Source organism: Oenanthe melanoleuca, chromosome 3 (assembly GCF_029582105.1).
Source record: "Oenanthe melanoleuca isolate GR-GAL-2019-014 chromosome 3, OMel1.0, whole genome shotgun sequence".
Lineage (NCBI taxonomy): Eukaryota > Metazoa > Chordata > Aves > Passeriformes > Muscicapidae > Oenanthe > Oenanthe melanoleuca.
Genome location: NC_079336.1, coordinates 83,267,757 through 83,287,289, shown reverse-complemented (window position 1 = coordinate 83,287,289; position 19,533 = coordinate 83,267,757). Strand labels below are relative to the sequence as shown.

The window sequence follows — 19,533 nt, the reverse complement described above, 5'->3', positions numbered from 1 at the left end:
TAATGTGGAGTGCAGCCATTGAAACTTCACAACATTGTTGTATCTATGTCACAGCCATATTCACTGTAATTATTCTAGCTTTAGAAAGGATTGCTGCCCTGTAAGTAAATTCAGATGGAACAAACAAAAAAATATTTTTAATGTTTCCTGAATCCCAGGAGTAATAGTTTGCTGTTTCATTTTGAATCTCTTGTCTAAGGCAGATCTCAATCCTGTTGAACTGCGTGGGGATTCAGGGCGTTCAGAGGCTGACTCATGTACAATGGGAGCCCTTTCCAGCTGTGGCAGTCCTCTCCTGATTCCCATTCAAAGGGCACAAATTGGTATTAAAGCCTGGCCAATTGATTTCAAACACTTGACAGAATGGATTCATTGCTGAGAAGATGTACTCTGGTAAACACCTCCCAAGTTGTGAATTGCATTTCAAGAAATGCTTTTTCCTTTCTCTTCTTTACCTGTCAGGAGCAGCTCCGAACGGAGGAAGGAGAAATCAAGAGATGCAGCGAGATGCAGAAGAAGCAAAGAGACCGAGGTTTTCTATGAGCTGGCACATGAGCTGCCCCTGCCCCACAACATCAGTTCCCACCTGGACAAGGCATCCATAATGCGCCTGGCAATCAGTTTCCTACGGACTCATAAGCTTTTGTCTTCAGGTAAGATCTGGCTAAAACAACTTGATTGTCTGGGCTGGCTGATGGCAGCTTGGTAAGATTATGCACGCTCTTCTCTGGCTGCAGGGTTACCAAAGTAACAATTAATGCAGGTTTTTTTGTCTCTCTAAGTACAACCTCTGAGAACTCTTGAATGTGGTTTGTTAATCTCAGTTGCGAGATTTTGAGCTTTTAAGAGTGTAATCAGAATTCAAACATGCCTTAAGCTTCCATGCTGAAACAAATAATTTTTGTTTTGGCAAAGCATGTTTGTGCCTGCACATTCAAACAGCAGCTGGGATGCTCTGAAGGTCCAATACTTTGTTTGAAAGGGGTAATTGTGCTATCCACTGGCAAAGAGTAGTAGGTAGATTGCTGAAAACAAGCTGAACTAAGATAGCTAAAACTACTTCTAAATACTTGATGTGAATGGATTCTATGCAATCAGTTTTGCTCATGTTGGACTAGTAGGAAATGTGAACAAGCATAATTTTTATAGCCTGTGAAATCTGATAAAATTTGGAATATTCTTATTTTGCCCCTATACTTGAATAACCACTTTGATGGAAATACATGTCTTGAGTAGCCTGTAAGATCAATGAAAACAACTGATGTTTCCAGAACTTTCACACAGTGACCTGTGAGGGTTGAGAATACGTTAAGAAAACAATGCCTGCATTGTTTGTGAATGGTAACCCCAGAATTTCGTCTTTTCCTTCATTAATGGCAAGACTCCCAATAAGATCACGATTGCACTTCCTCTACACAGAAAAGTTGAGTCATACAAGAGCAATTACTTTAAAAAATGTTGTTAGGAAGCATCCCATTTTGTAGTCAAATTTGCTGTTGGTTTGTTATTGGTTAGTCTGGAATATGGCAAATTCACTTCTGCTTCTGTGCACTCTGTAATTTCTCGTAGCACTTTTGGCTTTTGCTGAAGCCTACTGTATAAAATGTAGGCATTTTTATCTTATCTTTTAAAATGTGCTTTTATCATGTACATCTGTGAAAAGAAAAGTTTATGTACTGAACAGTGTTTGGAAATCATCTCTGATTTTGTCGTGTAACTAATACTTGAAGAAGTTGCGTAAATAGTAAATGTTCTTAAACAAAGCCAATTTGTTAGTAACTTTCTCATAAAAACACAGCCTCAGCTTTTCAAATATTTATATGGCATGAACTGGAGACTGACACACCATAGGAAAAGTAAGAATCTGAGAGGCTCTAACCGATAATATAAGTAATGTCTGTGCCTGTGAAAACTGACATGAAATAGTTGGATGCAGTTGTCAGAAAAATACATTTGCAAACCTATTAAGATTAAAGTGAACTTTTCAAATGAATTTACATTTCTCAGTGGGGAAAAAGTCTACTGACTAATACATTTTTTTTTGATGCTTCTATAGTGTTAAGGCTTAGACTCATTTGATATTGTGGACAATTCAGTATATGTGTATAATATTCATACATGCACAAAATTATATTTCTGAGACATATTTCTGTGATGATATTTGAAAAATAATGTGATTCATGTAGACAATTCACATTTTCTTGAAGTTCCACTAGTACCCAACAGAAAATAATCTAAAATTAAAATGTTACAGTAGCGGAGGCTGTACTTTAATGTTTCTTGCTTTCTCTGTATTAGTTATTTGCATAACCTTAAATCTGATGCACTCACTTCCTCAGTCCAAATATTACCTTGGAGTAAATCTTCTCATTAAAATTCATGTTTAGTAAAATGCAGATTTGTCCATGGCTGCATCTTTAGGAACCAGAGGTGTAGATAAGTATTTCAAAATCTTAGATGCTTCTATTCTGAGGAATTGACCTTTAAAAGGATGGATTTTCTCAAAATTTTGGGTATTATTATCTGATAATGAAAATACGTTGTAATTAAAGAACTCAAGTCAGAAAACCTTGTCTTCTGTTCATCTAGTATTCTACTAATCTGAGTATAGCTAACATAAAAGTTAAGTATCCTATCTTTGTGGACTTCTGAATAATGTCAGTCTTTATAAGGACACTGACTTTCACTAGAAGGCTGTTCAGTTTAATTCAGAGTGGTAAGTTTTTTATCCAGCTGGAGGCTCACAGATCAAGGATTTGCTGCTTATCCTGTTTTGATGAGGGTGAAGTAAGATGGAAATTGGGCTTGGGTGATGTTTGTGCTCATTCTGTTCTTGCTTCTGCTTTGGACCCTTTCTGATCCCCAAGCAAAGCTGCAGCAAAGGTTTTGTGTGCATGTTTAGCAGCCTGGAATTTGACCATAAATATAGTGTTGCATTTGAGAAGTCTGGTTTGACTGACAGGGAACTTGGGGAACACTGTCATCTCTTGATGGATGAACTGGGAAATGGGGAGATGGAAGTTCACAGAAGCAAATGCCTGTCCCAGCCCACAAATCCCCTCTTTGCTTTATGTTGTCTTTATTGAAATGGCTTTGATTATTTGGGCTGGACACCGAATTGTAAACTGGAGTTAAGTGAGTGTATTTGTTCTGTCAGTAATTTGGACTTTGAAATGACATTTGCTGCAGCTTGCAAAAAAGCTTCAAAATGTGACAGAGAGAAAACTGCTTGATTGCCATTTTTCTTTTACTTATTTAGTCTATCAAAACCTACTAGCACACCATATTTTAGTTTGTTACTATTAGTAGGCACGATTCTCAAACACATCTCTCTGTTTTAAGGCAATTTTGTCTGAAGCAGAGAGAACAAGGCCTTTCCCAGGGCTGTACCCTCATCTTTCTGCAAGCTGATGCTCCAGGTGGGATTTTGGAGATGGCCATAGGCAACTTGCCAGTGTCACTCCACTGGCATTGAGTGTCTCATGCCCTTTCCTATTATTCCCTGAATGGGAATAGGGCTTTTCACTTGTGTAACTCGGGCTGTTTTGTTAGTTGTGTCTGCATAATGATCATTTATCTGTTGGGAAGCCAAGACCTGGGGAAATCTATGCCCACATTCTTCCAGCAGGTGAATGGCAGAGCCCCTGAATCTGAGCCCTCATTGAGAGCTCTCCTGCTACGTGCCTTGAAAAATCCCAACTTCTGGATTGCAGAGTGCACGTCTCCGGCAGGCGCTGCAGGGCCGAGCTTGGCCCTTGTATCCTATCATAATAGGAAATAGCTGGTTGTATATCTCAGAGTTCAAAAGGGTAAAAAATACCAGGTTTTGCTTTATAAAAGTTGCTGCTTTACTTAGTAACACGTTTCCCTTTGATTTTCACAGTAGGCAATTCTGTGTGGGAATGTTGGAGAGGAAGCCTTTAACATTTAGAAATGCAGGCTGTTCGTCTGACGGCCTGATTGAGATTAGTATCACAGGAAGCAAACTGAAACAATAGCTTTATAATACTGTTTCCATGTTGTGCACAGAACAGTACACAGTATAATTGGAATGCTAAGTAGAAATATTTCATTATGATCATCTTAAATATTTTTCAAGATGTCTCCTAATTCTGTCGGCATAGTACATTTTTGCCATCGTCACATTCAAATGTTTGGGATAAATTTAGAACTGATCTTTGCTCTTTTCAAGTAAAGGTTTTGATCCCATAAAGTTGCTGCTGAAAATAGGAATTCTGATGCTTATCAGTAGTGGAGTTTTTGGATTTGGGATCTTATGTTCTTTAGTGTGGTCCGAAAAACTGTTAGCAGTACTTTTCCCCTATTATTTTCTAGTATAGCTAGTAAGTAAGGCTGATGATTTTTTGGGGAGTTAATAGATGGCAAAAGAGAAATAATGGCTTTTGCTAAAGAATGGCTGCCTTGGTTAACGGCTAACATTGGTGATAGCTGCTAAGGCTGCCTCAGATATTCTCTTTTTGTCTGAAAATGAGGAGGAGAATCCATTTTAGGAAGCCTGTATGCACAATGCCAGTAATTTTAAGTGTTTATTTGAACCATGGTGATGCTAAAGGTGTTACAGGAACCAGAAATCTTTAGTACAGTGAGTTTCTCTGTGCCAGGACTATGGACATTTTAATCAGGCTAATCAGGCAAACACTATTTTATTGGCTTGCCTTAATCCCATCCCAGTTGTGTGGTCACCCGGGTGTCTTTTCTGTGCAGAAATCCAGCAAAGGAAACTGGCTGGGAGTTGTTCTTATGCAGGCAGACAGCAGAAATGGGGAGGGAACAGGGATACAGACGGGAAGTTGTTTGGGAGAAGGGAGGCCACAAGGAAGCCAGTGTGAAGGTTTCAAGGGAGGGAGACAACAGGGCCGGAAAGCCAGCAGGGAGCAGAAAGGGAAAAAATAGCTTTTCTCTAGGCTTTTAAGGGAGAGGACAGACTGCAGGGAGAGCCGATGTGGGCATTGTTTTTGAATGTCTGGACAAACTGCCTCTCATGTCAGACCATTGTGGTATAAAACAGTGCTTTAAAAATAGCATGTCTACTTGGTTGCTTTTATTAAATTGGAAAAATAGTTTTATGCCAGCCATGCTGCTAGGAATGAGAGTGAGTCGGGTGCTGAGTGCTTCAGCTGCTTGAAGTGATGTCCCCTCTCAGGGAAGGTGCACCCAAAGGTCCCGTGGGACTCAGCACCTGGTCTGATGGGGTGCTGTATTCCCAATATTCAAGACCAATGGCTGCAGGACTCCAAGCAAGTTCCTGGGAGCAGCATCTGAATGATTTAGCTAGATACAAACTCTGCAATCAAAACAACCCTAACATAAGTGTTTTCTTTATCCAAGATTGCTTGTGCACTTGGAGATAAGAGCCCTTCAGGAAGCTTCAAGTTTAAGAGTAGCTTTTTCTTGGTGTATCTAAATTGAAAGCTTTTATTGAACACATTGAAAATATCCCCTTGAACAGGATGTACTGCCCTGTCAAGACAGAAAAAAGGGGGGGAAAATCAGTCACTTTCCTTTGATGGAAAACAAGAAACCAGGAAGAGACAAGTCTGTCTCAAAGCTTCTTTCTCTGATGCAGGATGAAGCTGCTGTTAGATCTTCCCTAATTTTGCCTGCTGGTGTCAGGCAGGTTTTACAGCCCTTCTCTGGAATGGCAGCTGTAGCCTGGTATCAGTTATGCACAATATGTAAGCAACTTACTGGTACTTGTAAGAACCGGGATGAGAGACAAAGCCAGGAAAATTCTGTGCAGGTGATGATGTGACCTCCAGTAGAAACACATTTTATCATTGTCTACCTCTGAGCTGACCAGAAAGACCCCTTTGAGTCAGATCAAAGGTGCTGAGAGGAGTTATAGGCTGTTTTCTAGGAGGTTGTTTATACCTGCAGAGTTATTTCTTTTAAGGAGAAGCCTGATTTTTGAGTCGTCAGACTTGTTCCAAGAGGTTGGACTGAAGGAAATGAGCAAGCATCTACGGAAAAAGTGTTCTTAAACTTGGGAACAGTGCACATCCTGACAGTGAGAATTAATCAAAGCTTGTTTACAAAAGTTATTTTTAGCATAAAAGGCTATCATAAACACTGCAATAAGCATTTGCTATTACAGTTCAAAGTTTCTTGTCAATGAATAAATTCTATTTAGTGATTAGAAAATTTGTCAAAATAAATACTTACCAAATTTTAATACAGACTGAGACATGGACCAAAAAAATACTGTATCAAAATTCAAGAAATGTTGCTTAGGGGCAAAGTGAGCAATGTATGACCCATCAAATGTTGGGATATGGGACACCATTACCCTGTTCCTGGTTCTCCTGTAGCTCTGACAGTCATCCCAGGAAGGCCCACAGCAGCAGTTTTACGAGGTGTTTTGACATGTTTCAACATCTCCCAGTCTCCCCTAGACAGGGATTCTCCTCCTGTATGGGCTTTCCAGCATTGCATGAACACAATCTCGCCTGGGGTCCATCAAGTAGCTATAATATGAGCAACAATATTACAGCACTTCATTCTGCTGAATGTGCTGTTAATTTAAACTGGTATATTTGCAGTCCAGTCTCCCTGCTATACTGTCATGGTGCCTGAACTGAGGTACCCGCTTTAGCTCAGGGGAGGTGGAAAAAGTTGCAGGAGAAAAACAAAAAACACATGCTTATTTCAAAATTTAGCTAGCAGCTATTTTGAAATGCAATGCTAACAAAAAAGCAATCAAACAAAAAAAACCCATCCTCTAAAAACCAGTATAAACTGAGTCCCACTGTTACTGCTCCTGAAGACCTGCAAAAACTTGGCAAGCCTACATGAGGTGCTGCTCTCTGGATAAAGTGACCTTAGACCTATTGGAGACCCAAGGCTGAAGTTCTGCTCTCACCCCCTCATGCTAACTTCCCACTTCCATTTGGTCCTGGCTTTCTCAAATATTTTCCATCTGAAGCTAAATTTTCTTACGCTAGTGCTCCAGTTCAGCTCCAAGGTAAATTAATGAAGACAATTTAAAGCAAAGTGAAACACAATAGGGATTTCAGGGAGGAACTTGCAGTAGCTATGCAATTATTTGTTTTGCATCTGCAAAATATTCTTTCTGAAGCAAACCAGATTTTTTGCTAGTGGCAATGACTGAATTGTTTCTGATGTATCACTCTCCTCAAGTGTGTGTATCCTCTGTGTACTAGTAGCTAGTGGTTTCCACAGGAGAAAGGGAACATGTTCTAATGCTGACACTGCAGCCATAGGAGGGACCCCTATTAATTATTTATATTACTATAATTATACCAAGTTACCTGATACAGGGCATACCAGGGCCGCCACAGTGCAGCCCAGCATATTTCTTTGCTGCAGACTTAGGATCCTCAGGTAGCTGATCTGCTTCAGCAGCTTAGCACAGATGGCACCTTCTGGGGCTGTGTTTGCAAAGAGCCTGGGAAGAGTCAAGACATGAGCACCTTTGGTGTGTTTCCCAGTGCTGCTGGGGGGGCAGGCAAGGAATAGATGGGCAACAGCAGCAGAGTGGCTTTGGCTCTTGGCACCCACCTTTATGTGCCTGGTAGCGCCTGCGGTTTCCTCGTCTTTGAAATGTGAGCATGCCCTATTAAGTACTACAAGAAATCCATATCTGCCAGCTCCCCTTTCTTGCTGCAGCCGGGCTGCTGAGGGGGAAGGAGGGGGTGCACTGGGTTTATTGAGTTACCAGTGGAGTGTGTCTGCAAAACACCTTGGTTGTGCTTTTGGGTTAGGTGAGATGGGCTGCACAGCAACACAAACAATCTTCTCTCCCTCCTCCCTGTACACATCACAGATGCCTCCAGCTGGACGAAGATAATTTTAATAAAAACAGTGAACTCTGATCCCACAAACCTCTGTAGCCACATGCTTTAAAGCTGACTATATCTTTAAGTGCTGTGCTCAGCTTGGACCTTAAGGGTTTGAACCTGCAGTCCTGATGTGAGTGATCCATGTCCTCTGTGTGTGTTTGTATAAGTAATATAATTCATATACATGGAAAAGCAAACCTAATCATCTGATAATACAAGTAAAGTGTTTGTCTTTCACTGTTGGAGGCATTTAAGAATACAAATGCTTTGAATAGCCTTCCTGCCTTTGAATGGTCATGTTTTGTTAATGCAAACTTAATGAGCTGGGAAAAAAAAATGGTAAGGAGGGTCTGGGGTTAGAGCTGAAAAGTCATTTTTTCTCTGAACCCACACTTGGCTGATTGTCTTGGGCTATAGCCATGATCCCTGCTGAATAAACCATTTGTTTGCTTCCGGAAAAGTAAAAAAAGACCCTTGACATTCTTTACACAGCAGAAACAAGCTTGGGAGCAGATGGTCACTTACCTCTTTTTTTTTTTTTTTCTCTTTTTTTTTTTTTTTTTTTTTTTTTTTTTTTTTTTTTTTTTTCTTTTCCTTTCCTAAATGTCATTTTGGTCAAAGTGCATACTATTCAAATATATTATTGTATATTTTCTGAATTTTAAATGCTAGTCCTGATGTAATTTCCTGAAGTCATTTGCTTTGTACTGAGGAGGAACTGGCTCCTGCATGTGTACCAGAATTGCAGTGCAGGGACATGAAATGATAAATCCCCAGCCTGTGCTGGCCATCCCCAGAGGGCATCCTCTCTTCCCTGCCAACAGTCTTGTTGAGAGGCAAAGGGTGTTAAACCAAGTGCTCTCCATAGCTCTGGGGGTGAGTCCATTTCTTCTCTTGTTTGGATGATGCATGATGGGCTGCTGCCAGGGAGGGGTGTTTGAGGAACAGGAGGATGCAGCAGCAGCAGCCAGCATTGTTTTTGTCACCACTTACCTGTTCCAAACAGTGTTTGCTGGGCTCTGCATTGAGAATTCTCATCCCTTTTGGTTTGCTTGCAGTCCATCCTCAGGCACTAGCAGATGCAGTTCCTGGAGCTGTGTAGACCAAACTTATCCTCTAATCATCACTCTTTAGTGCTTCAAAGTAAAAACAGCATTAGTTTGGCTCAGCCTCTTCCTTATTCAAAAAAGCAACGAACCCAAATCATGTAATGTTTTACAAAGCAATGCCTTCTAGACTTCTTGCAAAATGAGTATTTCAGCAAGAAACATGAAGGAATATGATCAGTTTCACTGAGGAAAAGAACAACAATTAATGACTTTTCTTAAGTACTAACAGCATTTGTACTACAGAACAAACTGTAAGCTGAAATTACAACATTAAACCATCAGAGGTGCAACTTCTCCAATAAATGTGTTTGTGTCCTACTGTTCTTGCAAGTAAGACTGATGCAATTATGGCTGGAGCCTCTGGACAACACAATTGCTGGTGGACCCAATTGGGTGCACTCTTCTGCCACCAGGAAGGAGCATGGGGAGCTCCAGCTGAATCACTTCAGCTATTCTCTCATCATCCTTGCCTCCATGGGCTCTAGGGCAGCTTTGATCTAGATGGGACTTGCCCATGGCCCTATATCTTGGAGTTGGTTATTCCTTATTCTGAGACAACAAGGTGTGATTCTTTTTCTTCTTTTACTTGCTTTTTCACTTCAAAATTAGAGCCTTACTATGACATTTGCAATGACTGATCACAAACATGCAGGCTAACTGACAAAACTGTAAAGATAAGCTCACCATAGCATGTCTGAGGTACAGACATGATACAATATCTGTAAGTGGTTTTGTAAAAAATAATTTCAGAAGTTTCACATAAAACATACCAAGAAATTAATGGGCCAGCTCCTACATAGAAATTTTTCCATACTAGCTGTCTGCATGTCATTCCTTGACAGCTTTTTATTCATGGAGCTGAGACATGCTTAAAAGCATAGAAGGGAAATGGGCATTTGTGTGACTGGCATCAGGAGGAGCAGTGCCTGCCCCTTCCACCCTGCCTGCAGTTTTGTCAGGTGCTGCCTCCCATGGCACAATTAGAGCATACATGACAAGGGCATCATGGTGCCATCAATTGTCACTACACTGCAGCCAGAAGGTACCAGGAAAATGTATAACCAAAAAAACACCAGCTGTGTTAAATATTCTAACATGGTCTTAGGTTTCAGCTGAACGGTGGCATCTCTCTCCTAGAAATTTGTGAGGTGCACTGGGTTCATGAATCTGCACAGGCAAACATCTAGGACATAAGGAGAGTCTGAGGCTCTCCTTGCAGAACAGGGGAGGTGTGGGTGAGTGTTGAAGCTTGTCAGACTTTGGTGGAGTGGAGCGTAGGAAGTTCTGAGGTCTGCAGATGAAAAAGTGGGTATCAATCAGTGAGATGGGTCTCCAAGAAATACTGAGATTTATGGGGTGACAAAGAGATTTACCCAGAATGAGTTCAAGGGAGTTTTATACATTTTTTTTATTCAAAGTAGTCTTAACAGATGTCTCTGTACTGAGTGAAGAGGTCTATTTAGGCAAGTTTTGTAGGAGCTGTATTTGAATTTCTTAGAAAACCTGACCTGATGGAAGTCCTGTTAGGTGTTTGTTAGGGATGCACAGGTTTATGTACCTTCTGTAAGGCTTGCCCTCTACCTTGTGCCTGTTAGGAGGTACAAATGTTGCAAGTGGCCAAGAGAACATGCACAAAGAAGATGCACTTCAGTCATTTGCATCTGCAGGTGTTAGTGACTGGAAACACGTCTTGCAGAGACATGCTGAAGGTGAAGAAAGGATCTTGTATTTGCCAAAAGATTTAGAAAAGTATCTCCTGCCTTTCTTAGAGATAAGGGCATCCTTTTCATATGCTGTTCAGTAGGCTCCACCAGAAGAGGTTTGTTGAAAGGAAATTTTAACAGCAAAAAAATAATTTATCACCTTGTAACTGGATGTGCCTGCATTAAAAAAGGCTGGCTGGGGTGCTGAAGGATTTAAATGCTTTTATTTTATTTTTTTTCTCAGTATGTGCTGACAATGAGAATGAACTAGAGGCAGACCAGCAGATGGACAACTTGTACCTGAAAGCTTTGGAGGGATTTATTGCCGTGGTGACACAGGATGGAGACATGATCTTTTTGTCAGAGAATGTCAACAAATACATGGGTCTAACCCAGGTAACTTGTTCCCTTACACTTTCCTCTCTTTGTAATACAGTTCATAGAAACAATTCCTATGTCTAAATGCAGAAAACCCAGCTGTGTGTCACTGCAAAAAAGACTGGAAATAAAATGTCTTATTTCTCAGGCAGGTACCCTGCACAGCAGACACCACAGGTTGCAGGTTCCCTCTCCCTTCCTATCAGGTTGTTGTGTCTTTGGTGACTGCTAAGTTGCCTTCCTAGATCTTACTGGGGAGATGAGAAGGCATTTATTCTACTTGTGCCTTAGACTGTGGGACAGAGAGGATAGAGCTGCTCTTTTGGGCCTCCCCCTTTTCTGCTTTGTGGATTGGGAGTTTTCTCCTGTGTCGAAAATAACAAGTGGTGTAGACTGTTAACTGCACTGTGCAAATTCAAAGAGAATTGTTCTGGGGAGAAAATGAGGAGTTATGCATAGGATAAACAAAGGGAGGGTCGTGGGATTTTTGTCTGTGAGCATCCTGTCAATGCACATTAGTGACCAGTTCTATTTCAATTGTATTTAAAAATAGATAAATACTTTCAATTGCTTTCATTTGGCTACTGCTTTGATTTGGCTATGTGTAGCTCTTGCTTCCACACAGGTGGAACTCACTGGACACAGCATTTTTGACTTCACTCATCCATGTGACCATGAAGAAATTCGAGAGAATCTGAGTCTGAAAAATGGTAATAATGACAAAAGTCCTTGTTTGTTTTTCAAATAACCAAATGAAGTAAATGGCTAGCAGTAAAGATCTGTTTGTCATGGTAAAAGGAATTTTCATTCCTACAGTAATCATTAACTGTTATTCAGTGCTTTGCAGATTCATTTTTTTTTTCCAAATATTGCTTAAATATGATAGTACTAAGCAACTGTTTGTTTAGTATTTTCCTTTCATCAAGTTTAGACAGGTATAATGTTTTCAATTGTAACACTGTGGAAAGATTCATGTGCTGCAAGCTAAAACATAGACTTAAAATGCACAAAGTCCTATTTAAGTTCCACTTAAGGTTTTAGATCTGAGCTCTACAAACTGCTCTGCAAGGATCAATGCATCTTTGATGGTCTCTGCTGGTAAATTACCTGAGAATTAGTCTGTTATTTCTGTTGAAACCTTCATGCTTATAAGTAGACGAAATCAAGAAGGAAAATGAGAAAATTAATTTGCCTTTTCCTTATGCAGGGCCAGGCTTTGGAAAGAAAAGCAAAGAGATGTCAACTGAGCGTGACTTCTTCATGAGGATGAAATGCACTGTTACCAACAGAGGCAGGACTGTCAACCTCAAGTCTGCCACGTGGAAGGTACAACATTTGAGCCAAATTAATGGGTTTCATTTTAACAGACATTTTGATGGAGAGAAAGTACATCCTAAGTTTGTTTCTTGTTATTTCAGGTTTTGCACTGCACTGGACAAGTTAAAGTGTATAACACTTGCCCTCCTCACAGTCTGTGTGGGTATAAGGAGCCTCTCCTCACCTGCCTTATAATAATGTGTGAGCCTATTCAGCACCCTTCAAACATTGATATCCCCCTGGACAGCAAGACCTTCCTGAGTCGCCATAGCATGGACATGAAATTCACCTACTGTGATGACAGGTATGTTCCACTGGTTTTTCATTTCCAGAGGCGTTTTTATCTTCTTGAACAAAACAAGACAGTTCTTCCAAATGTCTTGTGTGGACCTGGTAAGCAAGGACTAGAAGAAAATGCAGCCTGTTACCAAAATGGCTATTTAGTGGCTTACTTAATACACCTCAAAAATTTCAGTTTGAGTGAAACTGTATTCCTGCTGTATTTCCTTGTCCTGCCAAGCGAGGAATTCAGTTTTACTGGCAGAAGATGAGGCAACTTGGAGCCATAACACTTGCTCCCATGTTTTAGAGAGCATGTCCCATGGCTGGACCTTAGTCAAGGACTGTTTTACGGTTGGGTTGGCCCAGGATGCTGTTATCAGTTAGCTGGCAAGTACTTTATGCTCTGCATTAACCAAGAATTGCCAAGGCATCCAGAGTACCTGCTGCTCTGACATGGAGTTGCAGCCTCTTGCTCAATGAAAAGCAAACAGCCTTTATTGGTTATCTCCCTGCACCTGTTAGTGACGAAATGAACAGGAAGGGAGGACCTTGGTTCAGGCAAGGGGCTGGTTCTCTGCTCCTCACACTTCACTCTTGAGTGGAAATAAATGGAGATCCCTCTAGTCTCCATCTGCCTGACTTGCCCTGGGATCTCCATGGTATTTCATGCCATCTATCTCTATCTAGTCTATGTACTGTGATAACTATTTTCTGTGCATGTGAGTGAGCCAAAGATCCCTTCCCATGAAGTGTCTTCCTGTCCTCCATTTGCCTGGAAAGTCCTGTCTTAACTGCTGTGGATTTGGGGTTTGTTTTGTTGGGTTTTTTTAAGTTTATGAGGTCATCCCTGAATTTAAGATGAAATTTTCTGCCTAAAGGAATTGGTCTTCTGAAATTCAGAGATTCTAGCAACCTCTGAGGCCTGGAGGATTACCAGTGAGATTATACCCATGCTTGCAACTTACGCAGAAACTCACAGGACCAACATCTTTGTTGATTTCTTCAACCTTCAAAAGTTTTTTTAAACTTTGCTAAGTAAGATTATCTTTTTAAACACTGTGATGAAGCAGCCATATAAACTTGCAGTGTTGGCAGCTGTGAATGAAAGCAAGATTGCAAGTGTGAAACTTGTGACTGACCTTCTGACCTCTCTGAGAACAGTGCAGCGAGTAATTAGAAATGCTCTCTGATGTAATCACAATCAGACTTTTTCCTTTGCTAATATTTTCATGAAAATAATGAGATATCAAAAGGATTTTGCTGCTGGAGGGAGAACCAACAGTATGGTAGTAACTCTATTAAAAGCAATGTGCTCTGAATTACTGGGACCATTCAGTGGCAGGCTACAGGAGAGTAGCAGAGGATTTTGCTTTATTGCAGCATTCACATGTCTCTGCAAGACTTAACAAATAAGCCATTATAAATGAGAATTAGAGGGACTGATGCTATCCCATTAAAGATACCCATACTTATTTAAAAAATAATGATATGTTATGCCTTGTCTTAAATAGTGGGCATTTGATTTACAGGGAAAATATTTCACATGGCAGTGAAATACAACAGCTTCCTCTGAAGGATTGAACTTGTAGGGATTTTTAAGATTTTTTTTTATGTAAAACCAGACAACAAAGTAGCACATCTTTTACAGGATAGTTTTGGTTGGGTGTTTCATTTCTGTGTTACTCAGATTTTGATAAAGCTGCAGAAAGATAGCCAGGGCAGAGAAGGAGGAGAGCTCACAAAGCTTTCATGTTCTTTGCAGCAGATCTGCCTGGCCCCCACTTTCCTCCCAGATGTTGATTTGTCTCCAGCAGGCGACACATCACTAAATTCATAAAAATGCAAAACACTCAGCTGTTCTTATGAAATTCGGTGCTGCTAGACAAATTGCACTGAAGGAGCAGCTTATGCCAAGAATGTAAATCCAGGCTGGGGAGTGGAGGAGGGAAGGCAGCATGTGCCAGTCAGGTGCCTAAACTCTTTTCAACATACTGTGTCCTTTCTGCAGGATGTAGCAGGCTGACACAGCTCCTTGCTCCATAAGGGACTGTGTCTTTCCAGTTCAGGGCTGGTATCATTGAGGGCAGTGTGCCTCCTCCACCAGGCTTCTGCAGTGGTCCTGGTATCCTCCTTGCAGTTCATCTGGTGTGGACAGGTCTGCTTCCAGGGAGCATTAGGTTTTTATTTTTCAAAGCACTCAGTAAAGGAAACTCTCTGATTTCTGAGTATTATCTCCTAAGGAAAGCTCATAGTGTCTGTCTGTCACAATGCATCATGAAAAATATACTACCTTACAGCATTTTGTGACAAAACTAGCTGGCTTTTCCTAAGGAGGGTGTAGGGTAGATGTAATATGAAGCAGGCAAGACTGGCCATCATTTAAAACATGTGAGACAGTAGCCCATATAATTTGCCTTCCAAAAATAAATTATGTATGTAGGCCTATGACTTGCCAGTGGTAAGGTGGAATATGTTTGTATTCTTAAAACAGTTTTTGCAAGGTGATGAGCCTGTAGAGAAAGGTTTGTGGATATGAATAATAAATAAGGGTTGTTTTCTTAAATGCCTGCTTTGGCCATTCCTGGAGAGTGATTTAAAACTGTTCCTTTGCTCCACTTATCCTGGCTAAGTGGTTTAGTGGAAGGATTATTTTAGCTGTAATACAGAAATGTTGATCAGGGGTACAGTTTAATAATCCAGGTGGGGGTTTAGTTCAGCTGCACAATGCTTTTGTGTCAGGAAGGATTGCCAGTGAGCGTGTTTTAGTCAGAAGAAAAGGCACGTCTTTGTACAAAGGCAATTTTGTTACCTTGGTGGCATCTGCACTTACTTTGAAGGCATGGCTTGCTATAGGGGATCAAATTTCCCTGATTACTAGAAACCCAATTAGTTATATAGCCTTTTCTTCTTTTTCTTGACTGGGACATTTTAATGCTAGAGTTGAAGAAGATAAAAGGGTATGTGGTGATTCAGAACAGGATGGTGCAGGAAGATGCAATGTCATACTGTTGGTCCCAGTTAGATTTCCCATCTGAGTATTCATGTGGGATCCAGGCTGTGCCCAACTGAGAGGAAACTGAATTTTATTGTGTTTCCAGTTATGTCCAAGTAAATAAGAAATATGCAGGCACAGGACTTTGGAGGAGGATTTAATTCAATTTGCCATTTGACTTATACTTGGGGAATACTTTTAAGTTAAATGAGAACACAGGCATTTGAATGGACCTCCTGTCCTTTCAATTCCTGCTCAGGGGAAAATGCAGTGTGGAGATGAGTGAGCTGAAGCCAAAGATCCACATTTGACAAAACTGACTTTTGGTATATGTCATATTTAAGAGTAAAATGTGACCTACTCCTTTTGTTAATAACAAAAACTTGATTTAGGTAGACAAAAGGAGTGGGAGTGATTGTCCTGGTGAAGATTTTCATGTACACGTGTAGTTTTTTTCCTCGCAGGGCAGATGCGCCTGGCCAGGCCATCCATCCTGCTCAGCAGTGGCCAGGGGTCCCAGGATTTTGCACTTTGTTTTTGTTGTTTGTTTGGTTTTGTTTTTTTCATTGGCCAGGGTTAGAGTAGAAGCAGCCATGAATATTTTTGAGAGGAAATGTGGTTAGTTGACAAGCCCCACTGCCTGCTTTAGTAGGCTGACAGAATGCTTTATCCCAGGCATAGTGTCTATATTAGGCTTTTTAATTTTTTCTCTCTCTTTTTTTTTTAACTCGTTCTGCTTTAAGTATAACTTTGTTTTGTTTGTTCTCCTCAAGACCAATTTAACTTCAATAACTTGGTAACAGGTTGAATACAGAAAGACTTTGTTAAGAGATCCACACCCTCACTCGTGCAGTCCACACAGGGCCCAATGAATATACACCTGGCTACTTTTTATAAGCAGTAAACATTAGAGCAGTCTTTCACAGAGCCTGACTTCTCAATCCTGATGGTTCTTACCATACTATTTTAACTCTAGAAATGGTCTACAATAAAAAGCTTTGTGCTCCTATAAAGGGACAGAAAAGTACAATTTTAAGAAAAACAGAAATACTTGAACTAGCTCATCTTGTAGGAAATGCAGCCTTGAAGCAGTGAGTTTTGATTGCTTTGCCATGTCTCAAAGAGATTAAACAGGGCTAAGTTGTACAAACCTAGAAACAGGATTCAGATTGCTTGTTTCTTAATTGCTTGCCCTAAGCACAAAATTTGCCTTAATTCCATGTCCCAAAAATTCAATATTAAGATGCTTATATATATTGTATATTTAAGGGAAACAAAAATAGTGCACAAAACACTCTTGAGTGGTGGCAGTTGGAACAAATCTACTGCAGAAGTCTCTTGCCCACCTCTTCACTGTGTTTTCTGAGATTTTGATCTCTATACATCATGATGACAAGTTTAGCTCAGAAAACTGAAGTGCCAGTCTGGCAAAAAAATAAGATTCCCCCAAAGGTATTAGTGTTCTCAGAAACTAGTTGGTAACAGGAAAATAAACAGCCTCACAGCCCACCTGTCATCTTCAACAAAAAATTATTATTATCTTACTAATTAGCATTCTACAGATGCAAAGGAAACACAAAGCCTACCGTGACAGGAATGCCATCCAAAACCACCACACAGTTTGTTTTCTAATTTTGTCATTCCACAGCTTGCACAAAGAGCAGTTTTCTGTCTGGTGTCTAAACAAGAGTAGAAGTCTTGTGCCTGTACTCAGTTTTGTAAATCATCCTTTGGTATTATGGGACGTAGACATTTTCCTGACTTTCTTAGCTGTGTACTCCTTCTTATAGCTCCATGGGATGCCTTTTCCTTTGCATGTAGTCCTCTGTGTGTTCACTTGGCATTTTGTGCTGCTAAGAGGCTCCTGTGGAGAGCACACAGAGTTTAGAGGGTGCACCTCACTGGCAAACCTCAAAGTGATGCTCAGGTGAGGTCAGTACAAGGGCCTGTGCTAAAACACTCTCTGCCTCCTGGCAGAGACTTTGCCCAGTCTTCTTCCATGAGCATCTTGGGAGAAGAGCCAGAGGATGGGTGTGATGGATATAGGGATAGCTGCCCACTTCAACCCTGGTGCATAATGTGGCTTGAAATTAGCTAACCCATTTCCAGTCCCGCACAGCCTGCAGCCTACAAGATTTGTTTTAAGCTTTTCAGAGTCACAGCAGAATGGGAGGAATAAAGGGGGCTGTGAATGGCCAATTTATGTACCCAAAACTAATAGAGATAACAGCTATTGGAGAGAGAGTGTTTTTTATAAAATAGTGGCATTTAAAAATGTATTTAGGAAGCACTGTCAGCCAGTTTCAGGGGGGTTTTGTGAGTGGGAAAATGGAACATTCTACAATCTTTTTTAAAAAAATCATGTCAATCTCAGGAGTCTTTAAAGAGAAATGGAATGAAACTGAATAGTGTTAACAGATTATCAGATCAGTCAATGAGAGCATAGAGGTTGTTTAGCTACTTATCATTATTTTCTAAAGTAACTATTTTAAAACAATTACTCTTCATTAGTATGTAACTGTTACTAGGCATGGGTTTAGAACTTAGCCAATGTTGTGGGGTTTGTGGGTAATTTTTTGATACCTTATTTTTATCTTTTCACGTAATATGTAGTTGCTTGTAGTAAAAAGATGCTATCAACCCACCACTTACTAACTTCCATCCGAGATTACATTAGATCTAATTAGATTTGACATTGTCACAGCAGGATTGCACCACAAGTCATTCTGTGCTATGGAATGACAAGAAGAGTAATTTTATAGTGAGGGTGCTCATTATGAACAGCAAGGAGCAATTGGAGAAGGGGAATTACAGGACTGGAATACATACATTTTGCATAGACATTACAATTCCCATATAAGAAGAGTCCCTCAGTCTGCTGTAATTTTTTTTTTTTTTTTTTTTTTCTGCTATCTCAGTTTCATTGCTGACTTCCACGAAGGCTGTAATGTGGGTTTGAATTTGCAGTGGTGCTGCTGGGTACATGGTGCTTCTGTTTTTCCCCTATTATCTTCATTTTGTTTTTCTTCTCTCTGTTCAACCCTCACTCGGCTCTCAGCCCCCAGTGACTGGATTAAGAGTAAATTCTCAACTTCTTGAATTTTAAAATCCCTCCCCTTGCAGTGAGCTCCAAACTAACTGGAATGGCTTTATGGTATTGTGCCATTATATAGCCAAAGGCCATAGTTTCTGATGTTAAAGATCATGTATTTACACTGGTCCTGACAAAAGCCTTGGGTCACTTACACCAGTGTGTCCCAGCTGGCTGTGTAAGGGCAAGTAGCAACTGTCCTTAATTTTATTAGGGCTCTTTCAGTATTTGTTGTTTTCTCCTGATGATTTAGCTTTCGTGACTAATTCATTATGAGAAGTACTTTTCAATAAGAAAGAAAAAACAATTGTTGTTTCGGAAAAAAGTTAAATTTGAGTGGGATACAATTTAAAAGCTCCGAAGCTTGTCAGTGAAGAGAGTAAAAAAAAATCATTGAAACCTGGATTAAAACATTTCCCATTTGTTTGGTCTAATTTTAATTGCAAATAAAACTGGAAACATAAACAGAAGAGTAAGTTTTTGAGAGGAACCCAATACAAGCTACACTTTTGCTTAACTAAAGTATTATAAACCCAGGTTTGTTCCATGGAAATCAGGACAGAGAATAGTTTTCAGAGTGACAAAACCAAGGTGTCCTGGGGCTATGAGCTGTAGAGTCCTGTGGAGGTGGAGGCAGGGAAAAGCTGACTCAATATCTTGGCATTCAAGCCATACACTAAATAGTCCCATCTTATGTGTCTTCCTTGCTGGAGGGGGATCGGGAGATGAATGCCATGCTCTTGCTCTGTTTGTTTTACAGTATTTACATGTCTGTCTTGTAAAGACATGCTTGTGTCTAGAGCTGGGCCAGAGCTGTCCTTCCAGGGAGTACACGAATCTG

General features: G+C 40.4%; 1 protein-coding gene across 2 annotated transcripts in view; it reads left to right on the top strand.

Annotated features, from left to right (window-relative positions):
* Positions 1-19,533, top strand: part of EPAS1 (endothelial PAS domain protein 1) — a 76,179-nt gene that overhangs the window by 40,870 nt on the left and 15,776 nt on the right. For both annotated transcript variants that reach the window (XM_056488930.1, XM_056488929.1), the window contains exons 2-6: positions 463-653; positions 10,877-11,028; positions 11,636-11,720; positions 12,218-12,336; positions 12,429-12,631. In XM_056488930.1, the coding sequence (XP_056344905.1) occupies positions 463-653; positions 10,877-11,028; positions 11,636-11,720; positions 12,218-12,336; positions 12,429-12,631 (750 nt within the window). The remainder of the gene's footprint in view (positions 1-462; positions 654-10,876; positions 11,029-11,635; positions 11,721-12,217; positions 12,337-12,428; positions 12,632-19,533) is intronic.